Below are 21,773 nucleotides of genomic sequence, written 5' to 3'. Positions count from 1 at the left end.
TTTTCCATAATATATGTTCAATTAGTAGATGTAAATCAGTATAACATTATTTAAAACCATTGGAACACACAAAAAAGAAAGCCACACATATATACAGTCCAGCTCCAGCCTAACTTTATTCATTGGTCCTATTCGAACCGCATATAAGAAAAATAACGAGAAGCCGACTTTTAGCCGTTGAAGTTAAAAGGTTAAAACTTATATTCCTTTTCTTATATTCCACCTTCTTGTTGAATAAGAATTGACTCATACTTGTTATTTTTCGAATTTGTAATTTGAATATAATTAAATTAACAATTTCGGCGTCTAGTCATTCGCCAGTGTTATAAAAATTTAATTGTATTTAATTTTCCTATTTAATTGACAATTTCGGCGTCTAATCATTCGCCAGTGTCACAAAATTTATTCATATTTCTTTGGTTTATTTTATTGATCGATTATTTGATATTTAAGGTCACAGTGTCTAATCATTCACTTGTGACGCCTAAGTTTCCAGTTGGTTATTATTTTTTGTTGTTACTTTGTAACTTATTACCTAATTCTTTAATATCAATCCTTCATAATAATTTGACAATTCTGCATTTAATTTAGTTTGTCAAAACTATCTGACATTTACGTGAGTTTACGTGACATTTCTCGTTATAGAATTATTGTCATATTTTATTTTCTTCTTTTTTACTTCAGTATAAGTCACAATGTCCGAAAATCATAGTCAAGTTTCTAACGTTGAGAGGTGCAAGAGAAAGAGACCAGGGCTTAAATCTAAATTGACAATTTTTAAAAATTATGTCACAGATATAGAGTCCAATATTTCTAACGATGATTATAATATTCCATATGAGGAAATCAAATTAAGATTAAACAAAGCTGTAGATTTATTAGATAATTTCGATGAAATTCAAACCGAAATTGAATGTCAGGTGAACGATTTAGAGGAGGAAACGTCCCAAAGAGAGTTATTCAAAAAATATTATTTTTCTATTATTACTAAAACAAAATCGCTACGATCAAAGTCCAATCCCAGTGAAGTTATGCATAACATAATTCAGAAAACGATGTTCAATCCCAAGCAGGTCCTTCTAGTCGACCTAACGTCAATTGTAAGTAAAATATAGCGGAAGCTATGAGAAATGGTTAGAATATAGAGATTCGTTTTAGTCAATAATCTTAGATAATTCAGATATAAATCCTATTCAAAAATTCCACTACTTGAAATCCTCTCTTAGCGGTGTTGCCGAAAAGGTCATTAGTAGTTTGCCAGTGTCTTCGGATAATTTCTCAGTCGCGTGGAAAATTCTATGTGAAAGATTTGCAAACAAAGATTTATTAATATACAATCACACCAAGTGTCTTTTTTCTCCTCCAAAAATCACAAAGCGATCTGTATCAAGCATCAGACAATTAATAGATGAACTTCAAGGTAATTTAAGGTCACCTAAATCATTGGACCAACCAGTTGATACTTGTGATACCCTACTGATATTTATTATAATAGAAAAACTTGATTGCTACACCACACAGGAGTGGGAATCTAAGAAACCTTCAAACGCAACGTTAAAGGATCTTATTAATTTTATAAAAGGTAAGGCTGGCGTTTTGGAAAAAATTGATGCCAACCTTGGACAGAATAATAAGGAACGATTCAGTTCCGATAAGAAATCTTCAAGAGCTCTAGTAGCCACTCAAACTTCTTGTGCTTTCTGCAAATCCATAAATCATAAAATAAGTCTGTGTCCCGATTTCAATCATTTAAGTATTTCTGATCGGGCCGAAAATGTTAAAAGGCTTAAATTATGTTTCAATTGTCTACATTCAGGCCACAATAATATAAACTGTAAGTACGGAAAGTGTACTAAATGTGGTAAAAAGCATCATTCTCTCTTGCATATCAATACGGTCAACTCAGACAATTTAACTTCATATTCCAATCCAGTGCAGTCATCTTCGAATATTCAATCTGACTCGACTGTACACAACACTCAAACCCTATCTAACTATGTTCTAGAATACAAGTCTGTTCTGTTATCAACAGTTCTAGTGAATGTTTTTGATAGCGCAGGAGTTGCGCACAAATGTCGTGCCCTCCTGAATAGTGCTTCACAATCAAATTATATTGTATCTAGTTTTTTTGATAAATTGTCAATAGCAAAAAACCATTTGAATGTATCAATATCTGGTTTTGGTCAAGTTTCCTCGAATTTAAAATACAATTGTAATTTAAGAATTGGTTCTTGCTATTCATCGTTCAAAAGTTCTATTAATTGTCTAATTACTAACTCAATATGTGATCAGCTTCCTGGTTGTAATGTTGATATATCTTCCTTACGAATTCCTTCTAATATTCAGCTATCTGATCCTAATTTTCATATTAACTCATCGATAGATTTGTTAATTGAAACAGGTCTATTTTATAACTTGCTGTGTGTAGGACAGATAAAATTAAATCGCGTTGGTCCCATCTTGCAGAAAACGAGATTAGGATGGATTGTTTCTGGCCCAATTGCTCCAACTGCGTCTAACCGGACAATCTGTAATGTTTCCCGGTTATCTGATGTAAACGATTTATCTCGCTTTTGGAAAATAGAGGAAATTTCTACTTCTTCCCCACGTTCGAAGGAAGAAATCTCTTGCGAGGAACATTTTCAGTCATTTCATAAGAGGGACAAAAATTGCAGGCTTATCGTAACAATTTTCTTTAAGGACTCTCTTGATCAATTAGGTGAGTCAAAATCTATTGATAGAAGTAAATTTATGTCTCTTGAGCGTAAGTTTCAAAAGAATCCTATGTTAAAGGAAAAATATTCCGATTTTATAAACGAATACTTATCTATGGGTCACATGTCTCCATGTAATAATGAGTCTCCAGTTAATTTCTATTTTCCTCATCATGGAGTGGAAAAAGAAGTTAGCCTAACTACAAAACTTCGAGTTGTATTCAATGGTTCGTCACCAACTACATCTGGAGTTTCATTGAATGATTTACAAATGGTAGGTCCAGTAGTTCAAAATGATTTAATTGCAATAATTCTGAGATTTAGACAACATTCTTATGTGGTATCCGCTGATATTGCAAAAATGTCCAGTCAAATCTTAATCGATCCTTCTCAAAGAAACCTTCAGCAAATAGTTTGGCGATCAGATCCTTCCCAACCTTTGCAAACTTTTTTCTGAATACTGTACTGCTTCGGCAAGTTTTTTATCTACTCGATGTTTAATACAACTTTCTGAGGAACACTTAAATGAGTATCCTGAAGCATCTAAAATTATAGCTACTGATTTCTATGTGGATGATCTGCTAACTGGCTCCGATTCAATTTCTGAACTTATTTTGCATTGTAACCAAATCGTAGCCATTTTAGCTAAAGGTTGTTTTCCTCTTCGTAAATGGGTATCCAACGAAGTCTTGGTTCTAAAAGGCATCAAACAAATTATTGACTCTCAGGACACTACATATACCTTTGGTTCCAATAATGGGACGAAAGCTTTGGGTCTTCATTGGCTTCAAAGCTCCGATTCGCTTTAATATACTATTTCTTCCGAAGTTTTTTCTAGTGTGATAACGAAGCGCACGATACTTTCAAGTATTGCCAGTATATTTGATCCGTTAGGACTCTTAAGTCCAGTCATTATCAAGGCCAAAGTGGTAATGCAACAATTGTGGTTAGAGAACTTAAGTTGGAATGAAGTAGTACCTTCACAAATTCATACTGAATGGATGGCCTTTCTGGAGCAACTGCTTAAATTAAATGATCTTGAGGTACCACGTAACGTCAAGTTACATGATTCTCTCCTAAATGAACTTCACGGTTTCTGTGATGCATCTGAACTTGCTTATGGCTCATGCATTTACGTTCGCTCCATTAATGCATTTGGAAATGTTCAAATCGAATTGCTCTGCGCCAAATCTAGGGTGACACCTTTGAAAAGGGTAACAATACCTCGTCTTGAACTATGTTTTGCCCTGATTTTGAGCAGATTATTAAAGAAAGTTCTTGAATCTTTATCGATTAATATTCATAATATTTTTCTTTGGTCTGACTCAACTGTAGCCCTTTCATGGATTCAAACGTCACCTCATTTATTACAAACATTCGTAGCTAACAGGGTGTCAGAGATTCAATCTCTCAACAGGAATTTTTCCTGGCGACATGTAAGGACGAAGAAGAATCCTGCAGATTTTATTTCTAGGGGAATCAATCCCTCTAATCTCATATCCTGTAATTTATGGTAGCATGGCCCCGAATTTTTGTTGAAATCTATTGAAGAATGGCCATTTACACCCTTAGAATTGAAAACTAAACTTGAAACTAAACAGCCAAAAATAATTTCAATGGTTTCTATAGAAAGTTTTAAATTTCCCTTTGATAGATATTCTAGAATTGGTCGTTTAAAGCATTCGTTTGCCTACTGTTTAAGATTCATTCATAACTCATCTGCTGTACTTAAGGCCCAGCAGATGAAATCTGGAGCTATTTCTGTAGAAGAGCTTGATTTAGCTCTAAGTATTTTAGTCAAATTCTCTCAACGTGAATCACTTTATACTGAATATTTTAGCTTGTTGAATGGAAAATCTATTCCATCTAACAGTAAACTGTTATCTTTGAATCCTTTTCTTGATGCAAGTGGATTACTCAGGGTGGGGGTAGATTACATCAATCTTCTTACTTATATGATAAGAAACATCCTATTATAATTTCTCCAAAGCATAGTCTTTCCAAATTATTATTTGAACATGAACACCTGAGGCTAATGCATGCCGGTCCTCAACAATTGCTTTATTCAATTCGCGAAACCTATTGGCCAATACACGGCAAGGCTCTGGCCCGTCAGGTAGTTCATCACTGTTTTATTTGTTTTAAGGCTCGACCCGTTTCCAACTTTCACCTTATGGAAAATCTCCCAGAAGTAAGAGTGACTCCATACCTTCCCTTCATTAATACTGGAGTTGACTATGCGGGACCTTTTGTTTTAAAAGACAGAGGCGGTCGCGGATTTAAAACTTATAAGGCTTATATTAGCTTATTTATTTGGCTCTCATCGAAGGCGGTTCACCTAGAAATCGTTACTGACCTGACAAGTATTGCCTTCACAGCAGCTTTGAAACGATTTATTTCCAGACGGGGAAAACCCCAAGCCCTGTATTCAGACAATGGTACAATATATATAAAGTCCATGAAAGGACATTTAAAGCGTGTTCTGTCCGAAGCTCTTCTCGCATATGAAGATTTTCAAACAATTCTAGTTCAAGTTGAGTCAATTTTAAATTCACGACCTCTTACTCCTCTTTCTTCCGATCCTGACGACTTTTCCTGTCTCACACCTTCACATTTCTCAGAAATGAACGTTAATCGGCTGGACCATTTCGAAAGACTTCAACAGCTTCGACAGCACCTATGGCAGAGATAATCATTGGAGTATTTATCTGAATTGCAGTCCAGACAAAAATGGAAGGAAAATGACTTTAAATTAAAGATCAATGATCTTGTTCTTCTTAAAGAACCTCATCAAGGTTCTATGCAATGGACGTTCGGGCGAGTTACCCACCTCCATACTGGTTCTGATGGTGTAGCACGAGTGGCGTCCCTACGCACTTCCAGAGGAAATATAAGAAGAGCCGTGTCCAATTTGTGCCTTCTTCCTTTGGCTGAAACTTAGTGTTGAAAGACTTTCTTTCAAGGTGGGGGGTATGTACAGTTTTCCTTTTAGCCCACCTTGAAGAATTTGAAAGAAGAATAGAAGAAAAATTGTAATTTGTTGCCATAGCAATTTTAATGTATAATGTAAGATACATTTTTGTTTCATATACTGGTTTGTAACTTTTTCCATAATATATATATTATGTTCAATTAGTATAATTTGGAAACACAAAAAAGAAAGCCACACCTATATACAGTCCAGCTCCAGCCCAACTTTATTCAAGTTGCAAGTTATCATTATAGAAGAGTCCGTGTATGGAGAAGAGCAGCCACAGACAAGCAAGGGTGGATGCAAAAAATAAAGGAGGTCAAGTCTCAATTTGGGCTGTCCCGGGTTCCCAGTCCATTTCTGAAGCCAAATTGTGTTTCATCCTGGTCTTCTTCACATCTATCTCTGATTCTATCTACTGTGGATGATAACGTAGAAATATTTTCATAGTGTGGCTCATAAGGCTTATCATTCTATAATCGCTACAGTTTTTCGGACGTTGTTTTTTTGGTACGGTTATAAATTCGGATTTTAGTCAATCTTCAGGGATATCACCAGTCAAATAAACATCATTGAAAAGTTTGACCAGCATTCTAATGTTTTCCTCATTTATGAGATTTAACATATCTGTCGGTATGTGGTCAGGACCAACGGCTTTCTTTTTTTTTTTTTGTCAATTTAATAGCATGTAGTATTTCCGATTTTAGTATTTCTGGTCCTTCACCTACACCCAAAGTCTCCAGTTCTTCGAGTCTATCACCATGATACAGTTCATTTATATAATGATACCAGGTTGTTCGAATTTCGTGTTCATCTATTATCATTTTTCCCGAAGTATGGTCTATATTTTTAGTATGGTATATGTATGTATATAATATGCCAAAAATTATAGTTTAAAAATAAAAATCGACCAGTTTCGGGATTTATCTCCAGAGTCACCCATTCTTGAGAAAATGAATTTATTATTGAATTTATTATGAATTTATTCCAACTCAAACATACTCAATGTATACACACATACGTAGATACAGGTGGATGAGGAAGAAAAGACACTGGTTGTTGTTAATTCACCAGGACATTTGATTAAAAGTGTAAACACAAAAGAGATAATAATAAGTATACTACATTCGCTCTCGCGAGATTTTTTTTGAGACATTCGAAATAGGAAATGTACAACACAAAAATTCCTACCTCACACTATTAACTGCTAAAATCAACTCAAATCAACTTAATCTTTCATTAAAAAAAGAAGAATTATTAGAAATAGTGGGAGTGTCTACTAATCTCATAAAATTTTGTGAAGTTTATTTCTACAAAATATTTTTATTTTGTACAATAAATAATTTTCTCATTTGCTATCAATACATTATAATGGTTTAAATAAATAAATATTGATTGGCGTAAGGTTTATGTTATTTTTATATGTTTTATGTTTTGTAGTAATTTCCAGTCACTTCTGACAACTGAATTTTTCAAAAAAGAAATTACTAACGTCAGTGTCAAAAAAAATCTCGCGAGAGCGAATGTAGTATACCTTTAGCATTTTAAAATAAAAATGTATTATGGCAACAAAATTAAAAAATAAACATTTATTTATTTTATATTGTTTCAGATATGGATTACTGGGGGCTAGTGGTTGTGGTAAAACCACATTATTAAATACACTAGTAGGACGGAAAAAGGTCGACAGTGGACAAATATGGGTTTTAAATAGTAAAGTAGGAGACAAGGGTAGCTCTGTACAGGGGAATAAAATTGGATATATGCCACAAGTATGTATTCGTATATTTGTTTATTGAAATATGTATGAGGCTATCATTAAAAGTAATGAGAATACTTAGTTGATTGTGGAAAATATTTTCATATGATTTCTTCAAATAACTTCAAAATTTGTTTAATAGTATTTGTCTTTCGTTATCAAAATAAAAACTTTATTTTTTGTGTACATATATATCTTATAAGTTGAAAGACTGATAAATTTTGAAATTTATTTGAAATTTGACTGAAATGAAATGGATAAAATGACTAATTCTAAGCAACTTTTGTTCTATAAAGCTCAAGTTAATACTTTTCGAGTAATTTGCGAGTGAATATATTAATTTTTCTACAAAATAACCACGCTTTCAGACGGTTTTTCGCAAATAACTCAAAAAGTAAGTAATTGGTCGAAAAAAAAAACTTCAAAAATATAGCACCTAAAAAAGTGAAAAACATGGTGTATATATTAGGTCACTATACCTAGTAAAAGCAGAGTTATAGCTAATGAAAAATAGGTTCATATTCGTTAAATTCCAAATCGAATATTTTAACGTGCCATAACCAAAAACGAAGCACTTTTTTGGGGAAAACTCATTTTAACTTTTTTTAAGTGTTTAAAAAATTTTGTTTTTTTTTAAATTTTTGAAGATATTCTTCTTTAGCGGCGATTCGATTGAGGGTAAAATTGTACATAAATCTGCGCGCCTGCGCACACAGACAGCATGTAGTTCATTGCTAATCTTTCAAGATAGGTATGTATGTATCTGTAACCGTGCAAATAAGTCATATATTCTTTTAATGAACACTAATATATTCTTTTAATTAGTGTTTTTAGTAAATGTATTATTTATTATAATTCTTGTGTTTTTGGATTTGTGTTTCTCTGTGGTAAAATAATAAAATATTGTATAGGCATAACATTTTTACACTAATTGTCGCCGTGTTGTGTAATTATATCCGAAACTTACACGTCATTTACAAGGACCTCGCTGGAGTGGTTGGTAGGGCGTTAGCTCCGAGATTGGAAGGACGCGGGTTCTAATCCTGGGCGACTCACATTTTTTTTTTATTTTTGGTTGTTTTAATAAAAATTTTATGAAAGTGGTAGATAAGAAAGTTAGTTTAATTTTTAAATAAAACACAAATAACCTGTTAAGTATATTTACTTCGTTTAAATTACCTATATAATAGAAGAATATCTTCTTACGTGCGTACAAAGTACACACACACATTCTTTGTTTTAGCATCAAAAGTAAACAAGTTACGCTCAAAATAAAGTTGGCCCCTTTTTTTTGGTAAGAAATCGGGAACATCACCCCCTAATTAGCATTTCAAATTAACTTAATTGTTACCGCTTCACAAGTTTTTTACTCACGTATGTATTGATCATATCATCTGTAAGTTTCACCTTTTTAAAGTCCTTATTTTTGAAATAGCGCTAGTTAAAAAAGCTTAAACGAGTCACTTATCACGAGTATATGCAAATTTAGAAACACCAATCTTAACCAATTTTTGTATTACAGAAAAACAAAAAAATACAAAATATTCAGAAAAGTAATGCCGACTCTTTTTATTGTTTAAGATTTTTGGTATATCTAACAATTTTTAAGTTATTTTGAAAAAAGCACTTTTTTCAAAATTTAAATTTAAAAAAATTTTACTTTAAAACCAAATTTTTTCAAAAATAAGCACTTTGAATCGATGAAACTTACAGATCATATTATAATCACAACATAAGTAAAGTAACTTGTGAAGCTGTAACGATTAATCCATTTAAGTTGCTAATTAGAGGGTGATCTTCCTTTTTTTTTTGTCAAAACAAAAGGGACCAACTTTATTTTGAGCGTAACTTGCTTACATTTGATGCTAGAATTTTTTTTTATAAAAACAGAAATAAAGACACTTTTTATTTTAGACACTTTAAAAAAGTTGTAATGTGTTTTCCCCAAGAATGCTTCAGTATTTGGATATTTCACATTGAAATATTCTATTTGGAATTTTTCGAATATAAACCTATTTTTCATTAGCTATAAATCTGCTTTTGCTAGGTATAGAGACCTAATATATACACCGTTTTTTTCAATGCTTTATAAGCGATAGTTCTGCTAAGAATATTTTTTTCGACAAAATGCTTACGTTTTGAGTTATTCGCGAAAAACCGCCTAAAAACGGGTTATTTTGTTGAAAAATGAACATATTCACTTGCAAATAACTCGAAAAGTATTGATTTGGTGAAAAAACTCTATACAGCAAAAGTTGCTTAAAATTAGTCAGTTTCGAGACTTATCTTGGACATATATTTTTTCATCCCCGAGATGGGCTGAAAGTCACCCCCAGGGCAAAAGCACACATCGGCACCATATCACTTTTTTTCTTTGACATGTTAGCTATGCGTACGCCAAATATCCAAGCGGTTCTTTAAAATTTACAGCAAAAACCGTGAAAGAATGTATTATTTAGTTGTTAAAGATGTTCAAAATTTATCTAATCGTTCCATTAGTAACCTATTAAACCATAACCTATTAAACCATAGCCTATTAAAATCACTTTATCCCATTTCCTTTGTTCTCGACTATTAGTTTTTATTGTATAGTTTTTATAAATTTCTGTAATCACTTAATACATAGGAGTAGATTTAAATGAACTGAGGTAAATAAGTTTCAAAAGAAAAGTAAAAAAAAATAATTTAACCGTTCTTCCACCTATTGCATCTGCAATCTCTCAGCTCTGCTTTTTAGGGTTCATTATCAAGTTCAGCAATAGGGCTTTTCATCAATTGTCATTTATTTCGAGCTTCTGTCATATGTTGTATAATCTGTGTATAATATTAATATACACGGATTATACGACATATGACAGAAGCTCAAAACAAATGACAGTGAATGAAAAGCCCTATGGCTTGGTAACGACTTAGGGTCGGTACCTTCTGCCCCGATTAAACCCCGGTTAGAGGAATTTTGTCATGCAAAATTCATCTAACCGGGTTTCGGAACAGAAAGGACCGGCCCTTAACCCTTAAACGCCCAACCTTTTTTAGGTTCCATGTATGCCCAAGGGTGGGTAAAAAATGTCCACCTCGAAAATAGCTAATATATTTATTGAAAGTTGTTGCAAATGGATTAAACTGAAGAATCTTATGCTTAACAAACACAGCATCTTCTAAAATATTAATATAAACAATTTACAAACCTTACAACAAAATTACAATTAACATCAAAATTAACATACCAGTAAAAGCCAGTAATTCAGCTTTGTCGATTTTCTCCACAGTCTTCCTTTCAGCCTTCTCATTGGCGGATAATTATGCCGATTATGCAATTATACGTCGATAAGTATATAGATTATGTTCCTACCAACGAGAAATTATATAGAAACCTTTAGTAACAAGTTTTACCAAAAGTGTACTTTTTATGCCCACCCATATTTAACTCAAATATTACTTTTATTTTCAAAAATATCGGTAGAACCAAATTAGCATTCGATAAAGGACTGTTTTTTTAACAATAAATAATTTTTAAAGCATTTTTAAACGCATAATAAATATGTTACAAGGGAATACGAATTAGGTGGACATTTTTTACCCACCCTTGGGCGTTTAAGTGTTAAGTTGCGTTTAGACGCCACGATAAATGCCAGCAATTTATTGTGATTATAAAATGCTACGATTTATTGATTTTTTTAAGCTGTTTAGACGTTGCGATATATTGTTCCGATTGATTCACAGGCCTACAGTGTTTTTGGTGCCAAAGTGTTTAGAGCTGATTTTAGGTATAATTGGGGTGCTGATTCCGCATATGGCTTTAGTTTTGCCCTATCAGCTCTAGTTTTCAAGATAACGTAGGTCATGACAGCTTTTATGCAGTAAAATATGAATATGCTGATATGAATATACTAAATTGAAATAAAATCACACAATTAGAAAATACGTATATTTTAAACCATTTAACTACAATAAAACCCTTTGTACAATGAAACAGATATACAATTAGTTTTGAGAAAAAAACTAACAAAATATAAAAAGACTTTACTTGACGCAACGAATGTATACTCTCATAGAAGAAGAGTTTGAATGGAATAGATGGTCACGTTTATTTGTCCCTTGAAAATACCGTAGGCATTGTCAGGCCACGTACACCAACTCAGTTGGTGCACAAAATCCTATGGTGAAGCATTACAGGGCAGTACCCTTCTATAAGGTCTATATTCTTTGCTTGAAGTAACGAAAGCTTCGCTTGCGTGATTTCCTGGATTGAACTTTTAAACAGTCTCTCTTCAAACTCCAGCAAAAATCTGCCATCATATGGGTGTTCCATCTTCCTTGGGAGTGGTCCTCCATGGTTTTTATGTCTCGGTGAAATCTCTCACCTCACTTGTGTCATCTAAGTTTTCAGGGAAACGGTCCAGGTGGCTGTAAAGATAGTAGACTTTGATGCTCATATTACATCAAATTGATTGGAAGTTATTCAGCAAATGGTTTACCAGCTCAGTATAGTTTTCACTTTTGTGATTTCCCAGAAAATTTTTTATAATGTCCACAAATGAAAGCCAAGCTTTTTTCTATACCTCATTCATTGACCCCACAAAAGCCGGATCCTTTTTAAGAAGTCCGATCTGCGGTCCACCAAAGATTCCAGCTTTAAGGTTTTCCGTGCTTATCTGGGGCAGTTTCCTTCCTATGTAGGTGAAGCATGGTCCATTAGAATCAAGTGCCTTAACGAATTGCTTCATTAGGCCTAGCTTAATATGGAGGGGTGGTAAGATTATTTTCTTTGGTTCGACTGCAATAATGTTCTTTTGCCCAATTAGTTTTTCTCTTAGGCCATTCTTTTTTAGTCCAGTGGTTTTTTTCGGTCCCACTATCCCTGTGGCACAAGAAACAGGATATTTTGTGTAACCGCTTTGCTGCCCAAGAAGAAAGTCTATACAAATCACCCAGCGATGTTCCTGGTATTTTATCTTCTGTAAAACTCAAGCTATTGTAGCATATTCTTCTTTCATCACGGTTGAATGAGCAATTGGTATTAAGCCAAACTTGTTTCCATTGTGAAGCAGAACACATTTCAAACTGCGCTTGGAGCTATCAATAAACAAACGCCATTCATTTGCATCGTAGTGTGGAAGTCCCATTTTCTCCAAGAGCCCCTTAATGTCAAACAAAAAGTAAGGTTTTCTTCTTGGTTAAAGAACGGTATCAGTTCCTTTTCCCTTGTTTTATAAAAAGTAACATTTGTGCCTTGTTCCAGTAAATTTTTATCATTTAGTCTTGAAGCCAGAAGTTCCGACGCTTCCTTCGATAAGGCTAAATCTCTAACGAGATCGCTTAGTTTTTCTTGACTAAATAGTTGTGGGTTTGCTATTGCCCCATCGTAATCACTATCACTGTATTTCTTAGAGTCAGAAATATGTCACCTTCATCCTCACAAATGTCAGGTAACTTTTGGAATACTGGGATGGGTAATTCCTTTGAGTGGGCTACTGGGCGTCTGGCTGAAGGCAAATCAGGCGATTGTTTTTGGTGATTAACGACATTAAAGTATTATTTCTTGCATAATACAGTGAGAACAACAGGTGTACCGAGGAAGAAGTTTAATTAACAATGTATATTCCTTTGAATATCATATTCTTTATTATCTCAAATATTAAAATTACTAATTTCGAAATGTGCCATATCCATAAAACTAGAGCTGATACAAAAAAACGGAATCCATATTTCGATTTATCGCCCCTAATATAGTAAAAACCAGCTTAAAGATTAACGGCACCAAAACAAAAATTTTTTTCTGTAGGCCTGTGTTATAAACTGAAACAACTCGATCTTTACAATAAACTGATGCAATCCGATACCGACTCCAATCCAACTCCAATTCCGATAAATCGCTGCGATGTACCGTTTACGCACAACGATAAATTAAAACTCGATATCGACGTCGATAAATTACTCGGATTTACCGCGGTGTCTAAACGCTGCCAGAGTAAGCACAGAACAAGTAAGTCGCGGTGGAGCTGTAGCTCCCAAGTAGCAATTTGTCGACGCGACAACGTTGTCTACCGCGTGGCAACGTTTTGTTACAACGTTGTTATTGCCTAGAAGACGACCCAATTCTGCACTAATTTGGTGGACGATTTTTGAGTTGTCTTGACGTTGCCTAGGTAACCTTAAGCGTTGCATAAGACAACTGAAGCGACTATAAAAAGTGCCTGCGTGCAATGGTTGCTCAAAGAGTCGGACTGGTTATGTTTTTTTACCTATATAAAAATAAACTATTTTGACATCATATCAGGTATTTAAATTTATATAAATACATAAATAAGGACTTGAAACAAAATTACCTGATGTGAAATTTATAAAGGCATCTCAGATTACCGTCAAATATGGATATTCCACCTTTAAAAAACACACGCGCTCATTTTTTATCACCTTTTTAACAAAAAATATGTAAATTTAAAAAATATAATTTTAATATAAAAGCCAGAATTTATGTTAAAGATGTTTTGTATAAATTTAATGTATTGATGGTGCTTTTAAAGGTATTAGAAAATGCCTGCATTTTTTATATTTTGTGTTTTTATTTTCTTTACATCCCAAAAAAAACCAAAATGGTGCATTAAACAACATTACCAATATTACTTAAAATATACCTTATTACCAACCATAGACATTGTCTATCTCAAGATTACTTTGTTTTCAATAACAACTTTTACCAACAACCTGATGGTCTAGCAATGGGTAGTTGCTTATCCCCGTTCCTAGCTGATGTGTTTATGGATCATTTAGAATCCAACTATATCATAAAAAATACTGAGATTTTACACTGGTTCCGTTTTGTAGATGATTGTTTACTTCTGATCTCAGGCGATTCCAACTCAGCACAGAATTTACTTCATAAAATAAATCAAATTCATCCAAAAATCACTTTCACTATGGAACTAGAAACTTCTAACTCCATTAATTTCTTAGACCTTTCTATCACCAGACTAGATGACCATTTCAGCTTTGGGATCTACCGTAAACCTACTCAAACAGATCAGGTAATTCATTCATCATCTAATCATCCTCTTTCCCACAAACTTTCTTCATTCCGTAGTTTTATCCACAGATTAAATTCTATTCCTCTTTCATCAACAGAATTTAACAAAGAATTAAACATCATTAAACAGATTGCTATAAACAATGGTTATGACCCTGATATCATCAATAAACTCCAACATAAAAGAGAGCTCAGATTACTTCAACAGTCAGCTTTTTCTTCTACTTCATCTACAACAACTCCGATTTATGCTTCATTGCCTTTCCATGACCCTAATCTATCTGAAAGAGTTAAATACATTATTACCAACTCCTGTGATAATATAAAAATTTCTTTTAAAGTTAATAACACCCTTAACAAGAGTTTGACCAATACTAAGGATCCAATCAACTACATGAACCGTAGTGGTGTATATAAACTCTCTTGCTCAGATTGTGATGCTACCTACATCGGTAGAACTTGTAGATCTCTTGCCACCAGATCCCTAGAACATAGTAAGAGAGATACTACTTCCTCCTTCTCACATCACCTTAAAGTCAATAGACATGAACTTAAGATTCCTGAGGGTGTCCAGTTGGTGCACAATATACAGCAGAAAAACACACTCCGATTGGACTTGTATGAGGATTTGGAGATTATCCGAGACTTGAGGTCCAGTCCCAATTGTGTGAATAGACAAACCTCCCTTAATCGCAATTTTACTCCCATTCACCGTCAACTTTTTTCCTAAATTCCTTGTTTTTTCAATTTATCCTTCACTCTTAGCAACTTTCCTGACCTCACCCATAAAACCTTTAACTTAACCTTCTTTTTCATACTTCACTTCCTTCTATTTCCAAAATCTCCTTTCATACTAATCATTTACTCTACAACCCTCAGTAACACCAACACAACTAATTCACCCTTTGCCATTTTCTCACCCTACTTTTCCCTTCATAAATCATTGACCTTATCTATTTGTCTATTCGCCGCTTGGGTCTTTACTTCGTTCCTTGATCTTTTCCAAAATGTTTTACTACGCTATTCATTTAATTCTTCCTTTTTCATACAGGTCCTTTTTCCTTTTTAGTTTATTTTTCTCTTTCTTTTTCTTTTATTTTTCATTTTTCTTCTTTTTTAAAAAACTTTTTTTCTTAAAAATTCAAAAATTTAATATGTTGCATCTATCTTTCTAGCCACTCTAATCTCTAACTTTACAACTTTATTCTTATTTTACTATTTTTAACTTTTAATTATTTTCCAAATACAGTTTGTGTCTTGTGCATCCGGTTGACGCACTTCTTTTGAATCTTTTGTTCATTTACACATTTTATCAACTTAGTTTTAATTTAACAATCAAATAATTCCATTTTCTTTTATATGCATAATGTTATAATACTTCCTATATTTTTGACTATAACTAACACATTTTCACATCCCGTCAATTATTTATATTTTTCACTTAACAATCTTATATCAGTTACCTCAATTCTCACCAAATTTTTTTAATTGGTTAATTTCATACAGAATCAATATCTTACTAGACTTATACAACCAACATTACAGTTAACAAATTTATATTTCTATACACACTAAACAACGGTTGTATCACTTCAACGTTTTAACTTTCACCCACAAGGCTATTTTAGGCCAAAAAAATTATTAACTTTCATTAACCAATAATTCTATCCTACATTTTGTTTTCATTACCATATTATGACAATAAGTTCGATCAAATTTAATTTTATAGTCAAGTTTATGGTAATGGTTGTAATATTTTTATAAAAATAGTAAATTTTAAATTCTAACATTAAAAATTAAAATTCCAACACAGTCTTAAACTTAAAGTTCCGTAACCACATTGGATCTTGACCTTGGTTAATACCTTAAAAATTCCCTTTCCTGGATGTCAATGTTACTGACATTTGAAGTATTTCAACTTCCTTCTAAATCATTGACAGACTAAACGTAGTTCAATGTAGACCTAATTATAAAAAAATCTCTTAATTAATGGAGTAGAGCATCATGTTCCTAGTACTAATCCGTTGGCATCCAATGTAAGCCAAATTGTAGATCAGATTTCACCATGTAGTTAGAACATACATCTTGACCAGTGTTTGGCATTGTGGCTATTTAGCAAGGACAGAGAGTAAGTAATCGTAACCACACTTTTCAATTTTTAACATTCAAAATTTCACCCTTTTCAATTTTACTAAGTGAGATTACTTACTTTTAGGTTCACTGATGATGGACTGATAAGTCCGAAAACGTTTTGAACGTAATCCGTTTGGATTTAAAAAAAAAAAAAATTTTTATAATTTTTATTAAATATACCAACTACACTAGGGAGTTTTACTTCATGTTAATTTTATTTAACTAGATGGTATACAGCCAACCTTCGGGTATTATCCCGTTTTATTTTTTTTTTTTTTTTAGTAATAACTTAGTTGCCCATATAACTAAAGATATTACTTAACGTTGTAACATAGTAATGTCAGTCGGGTTAGGGGTCGTTGGCCGAAACAACTGAAAGTCCACTGTGGCAACGTTATATACAGTGCATTTGTTTGTACTGACAACCAATGCGTCGAAAAATTGCTACTTGGGCTGTCGGTTGCGGTCGATGTCGACATCCATGTAAAATAAAACAAACATATTTTAATGAATGGAAGCGAACAGATCAGGTAAGTCGCGATTGAGGTTTAGCGCGATGCCATCGAGGAGGTTTACATCGATGCTTTTGAAAATAAAATGAGTTTATTTTTCATGGATGTCTACTGCGCGGCCTACAAGGATGCTTTTCTGTGATTGGTCCGTTCGAAGCCAAGTTGTCATTAACTGCGCTATCTGAGTTAATACTTTTTATAATATAATCCCTTTTTTGTATTCAGTTTATTTTTGAATTTCTAAAGTAATTAAATTCAGTAAATTTTTAAAATATGAAGGAGGATCTGATTATTTACAGCTGACATTTCGTCACTATCATCACTTGACTGACACAACATCGCAAAAGCACAGTCTTTTTGTCATTCAAATTTCATTAAACTACTTCACTAATAGTGGTTCTAGCTCCACTGACAGCGCGTACCTCCTTGCTATATGCTCTCGACATCGACCGCGACTTAGCTAGTGGCATGATACTATGACAGGAAGATATGCACACTTGCAATTCTAAATTCGATCGACTGGCGCATGACGTCACTGCGATACTAAACCAGGGAACTTGTGTGTAACTTATTTTGACGATGAATCATATGGCAACGCTGTTTCATTACTAAAAATGAATAACTTGAATCTTGAACTGTTAACGGTGAGTGGCCCTTGATGCCATATGTTGCACTAAGAATTCATAACTAGCTACTTTATGTGAATACGTGGTTTGAAAATGCATAATTAATTTGTAAAATTAATTATAGAATTATATGAATCTACGATTTGATTGTGTACATTACAAACAAAATAAATAAAGCTATAAGACATAAAATAAATATTATACAAAGCCGATTAAACGTAAATAATTTGAAAAATAAACGAAAAGCGTGTCATACTTCAGACTTTATGAATATTATTTATTATTATTTATTTATTTTTGATATTATTTGACAATTTTTATGATTTTTCTCTTGCGGATATTATACCTAATTATCTTTAATATTTTTATTTAGCATCCTTATTTTAAAATACATTTTACATCTAAAAAAAGTAATTTAACGTCGTCACTGAGATTTACTTGTTTTGCGGCTTTTAATAGGTTTTGCAGATAGTGTTTACTAATTTTTAATGTACAGCGATTATAAGTACGAAAAATATGTTCCAGTTCACTACATTTAGTTACAAATTCCAGGGTTGGTTTTAGTAAACCACCCCCAGAAACGTGGTTTACCCAAGTAAACGATTTATCGTTAGCATCCGGATTCCCATCGTCTTAACGTTCCTACAGCTGGAAGGAGGTAGCCTCTTTTTCTTAATAAACGATAGGACCTTGCCCCTGCAGCGTGCAAAGAAATTGCTGAAGCAATATCTTCAATTGACCACTTAATTTGATTTTAGTTTTTAATTTTTTTAACTGCCCTTTAGTAAAAATTCTTTCAAGAATTACTTTTTTCCTTCTTCTCTCTACTAAGAAGTTCCTTCAATTTTTTATTTTCAGTTTGCAAATTCTTTATTCGTTCCATGGCTTTTTGACTATGTCGTTTTCACTGAAATTAAATAATTTTTAAGTAGATCATAACAAATATGTATTATGCAAATTTGTAGATTTTAAAAATAGGTTTTTTCTCTTACATTACAATTTGAGTAGTGATATCCTTAAATTTTGTGTCGCAAGTTTCTTTTAAGAACTGCTTGTTTTGCAATCTGATCTAACATATTTGACATTTCAGGTTGTAGTTCATTTGTGTTTTCTCTGTAGTAAAAGTTAAATATATAAAGAACACATTTCATTACCATATTCGTAGTAAAAAATACATCAAAAATGAGTTATTTATGGAGCTATCAAAAATAAAGTGTTACTTCGAATTCAGAGTTCTATTAAAATGGCCATTAGTATCTATAGAAACATTTTGTCTGTCGTTAAATTGTGTATAAAATCAAAATACTTACATGTTTTTTAATATATTTCTTATCTCTATTCTTCTTTTGCGTGTATTTTCAATCGATGTTTTAGCACTTGGGGTCTTTAATAAATGAAAAGAAGGTATTGCATCATTTCTTAACTTCCACTTGTCAGGTAATCCCAATAGTTTTTCTTTTAAACAATAGTCAGCTTCTGTAAAATGTTTTGAGCATATTATTCTCGCGGTATCTACATTAAATTTGTCTCGCTGAAAACAGTTGGAGACCCACACTTTACGTATCTGTTTGTCTCTAGGAAACACGAAAAAACGACCCTTCGAAAAAGTTTTACTTTTTTTATTGTTATTGTTTAAACAACCCACCACTGCCCTATACACGGTAAACAAAAATTAGTCTCCTTTATAAAGTAGGTACAGATAGCCGAGAGCAACTTGCGTTCGATAAACAAATTAGGTGATATTAACACAGTAAACTGAACGTGTTCACCACAAAATTTATATAACTATATAATATAAAAGTTTTTACTACATCAACGAATAAACGAAAATCTCATTCAATACGTTTTGAAGCAACACGTGAGAGATAACTATTGTATTAACACGAATGAACATGAACACAAATAAAGAATTCAACTTGGCGCTAGGAAAGTTGTCTCTGGTTTACGTCACAGTGAGCGATAGGGATGCAAGACCACCATGCGCGTTGATTTATCTTCTTGTCATAGTATCATGAACTAGTGGCATCTACCGCGACCTACACATCCACCTCGACTTGTAAAATCCACCTGTAAAAAACAAAATTATTAGAATATTTTTTTAAGCGGATAGATTTGGCAACACAGTTTAGTCAATTTTCAAGAATTCTTGAATTGCTTTTACTAGCTTGTGACAGAATGTGCTAACCAGCAGATACCGATATCAATTTTACGACCAGTCCTTTGTCCTTTTATATTATGATTTTAGGAGCAAAATGTATCTACCTGAATCTGAATACTGAAGGATTGTGGCTTATTTTGATATAGAAGATAATTCCAAACTAAAAATAGTATTTATATTAAAATCTCAAAACAGGAGAAATTTATTTTGTACCTTTTTAACTTACAGTATTTCGACATAACTAAAGGACATTAAAAATTTTTCTCGTTCTCAATTGCTCCAATATCCGACATTGTTTTGTTTTTAAAAGATTATGAAGTGTAAAAAATATGTTTTTGCCTATAAAAAATTCTTTGTAGATTTTAGATCTTAATAGTTTCTAATTTGAAATACATAAACAATTGGAGGTAATTGAAAAAAACCCTTATTTTTGCAGTAATTTATAAATGTTAATAACATAACTATTATTTATTAGGTATACCAAAATTTTTAACTTGTTTAAACAATTATACAGCTTTCAAATAAGAATATTTGTATTTTAAACGTTAATAGGTACACGTGTGGTAAGTTTTTTTTTTAAGTCTACAACAGGAAAAAATATGCAGTTTTATTTTATTATAAATAAATTAATTCCTTATAATATAACAAAACTAAAGCATCCTTGATATTTAGTATTGCGTTAGTTAGACGGCTCTACTCGAGTTACGTTGGATTAAAAAAATGAAGAAAATTGCTCTATAATACATAGAAAGCTGAGAAATTACATTTTTCTAAGGTATGCCGATTTTGAACTTTGAATGAATTTTATGATGAATGGTGATTATTGATCATTATGATGATGAATGTAGTTTATTTTTGAATAGTCATACCTTAAAGTATCATATTTTTGCAATGTGATAGCAGAAGAAGCAAAAAAAATGAAATCTACCGAAATTTGACGATTTCTACCGAAAAAATAAAAGCAGTCTCCCGAAATTTTGTCCAAGACCTGTGGCAACACTGCCTCCAGATATGCTTTTGCCTGATAGTCTAGTGAAAAAATTTGTTGTAAGTGATTAAAATTTTTTTTTAAATCATATGGTTGCATTAATCACGGTTTGAAGTGTAGGTATGTAGGGGAGTGCATATAGATTTTCACTTCGGAAAAAATCAAACAAGATAGAACTTTTTGTAATCTCATTAAGAAATGTTTAATAAACAACATATCAAAAAGTTCTACTCGAGAAGTGGGTGCTTCATTTTTTATTAAACAAATGAACTGCGAAATTAGATATTTTTTTAAATAACTCCGAAAATATTGTTACAAGTTCTTAAAAGTAACTTTATTCAAACTCAAATACAATATTACAAACTTTCAAAATCTGACAACTGTCGACTACTAAATCTGAATTACAACTGAAACTGTAAAATGTCAAACACATATGTTTATATAGATTTCTGACGTTCTAGACGTCACCAGACATTTCTGGGTTATTCCATGACACAGAGGCGTACGGTCCATGGAAGCGGGGGAAGCGCCGCTTCCCTACACCTACTTCGATATAAGAAAATATATCTATTATTAATTCATCATCATCATATATCATACATCTCCAAGTGGAGCAAAGGGCACCTTGAGGTGTTTCAAGTAGCATGAGGAATGATGGTGAGGTTGCTAGTCCCACGCATCATCTGTTGAGTTCCGTCAAATTTTGTTTACTAGTTTTCTCCATGCTCTTCTGTTTTTTGCTATCTTTTTTGCATCGTTCCATGTTAAATTATTTTCTTTGAGTTCTTTCTCTATTGTTCTTTTCCACGTATAAGATGGTCTACCCATTCTTCTTTTGCCTTGAGCATTGTAATGTAGAGCTTGTCTAGCAATATTTGTTGCTGG

General features: G+C 32.7%; 2 protein-coding genes across 5 annotated transcripts in view; both read left to right on the top strand.

The window, feature by feature from the left end:
- LOC114349497 (ABC transporter G family member 20-like) overlaps positions 1 to 21,773 on the top strand; it is a 636,826-nt gene that overhangs the window by 275,030 nt on the left and 340,023 nt on the right. The window lies entirely within an intron of this gene.
- LOC114349498 (ABC transporter G family member 23-like) overlaps positions 1 to 21,773 on the top strand; it is a 205,925-nt gene that overhangs the window by 69,235 nt on the left and 114,917 nt on the right. For 2 of the 4 annotated variants that reach the window (XM_050643866.1, XM_050643865.1), the window contains exon 3: positions 7,298 to 7,457. The exons of the other annotated variants lie outside the window; for them this stretch is intronic. In XM_050643866.1, coding sequence (XP_050499823.1) covers positions 7,298 to 7,457 — 160 coding nt within the window. The remainder of the gene's footprint in view (positions 1 to 7,297; positions 7,458 to 21,773) is intronic. 4 annotated transcript variants of the gene reach the window in all.

This window comes from Diabrotica virgifera, chromosome 2 (genome assembly GCF_917563875.1).
Source record: "Diabrotica virgifera virgifera chromosome 2, PGI_DIABVI_V3a".
Taxonomy (NCBI): Eukaryota; Metazoa; Arthropoda; class Insecta; order Coleoptera; family Chrysomelidae; genus Diabrotica; species Diabrotica virgifera.
The sequence above is the reverse complement of the archived record's forward strand: the minus strand, read 5'-3'. Positions and strand labels throughout refer to the sequence as shown.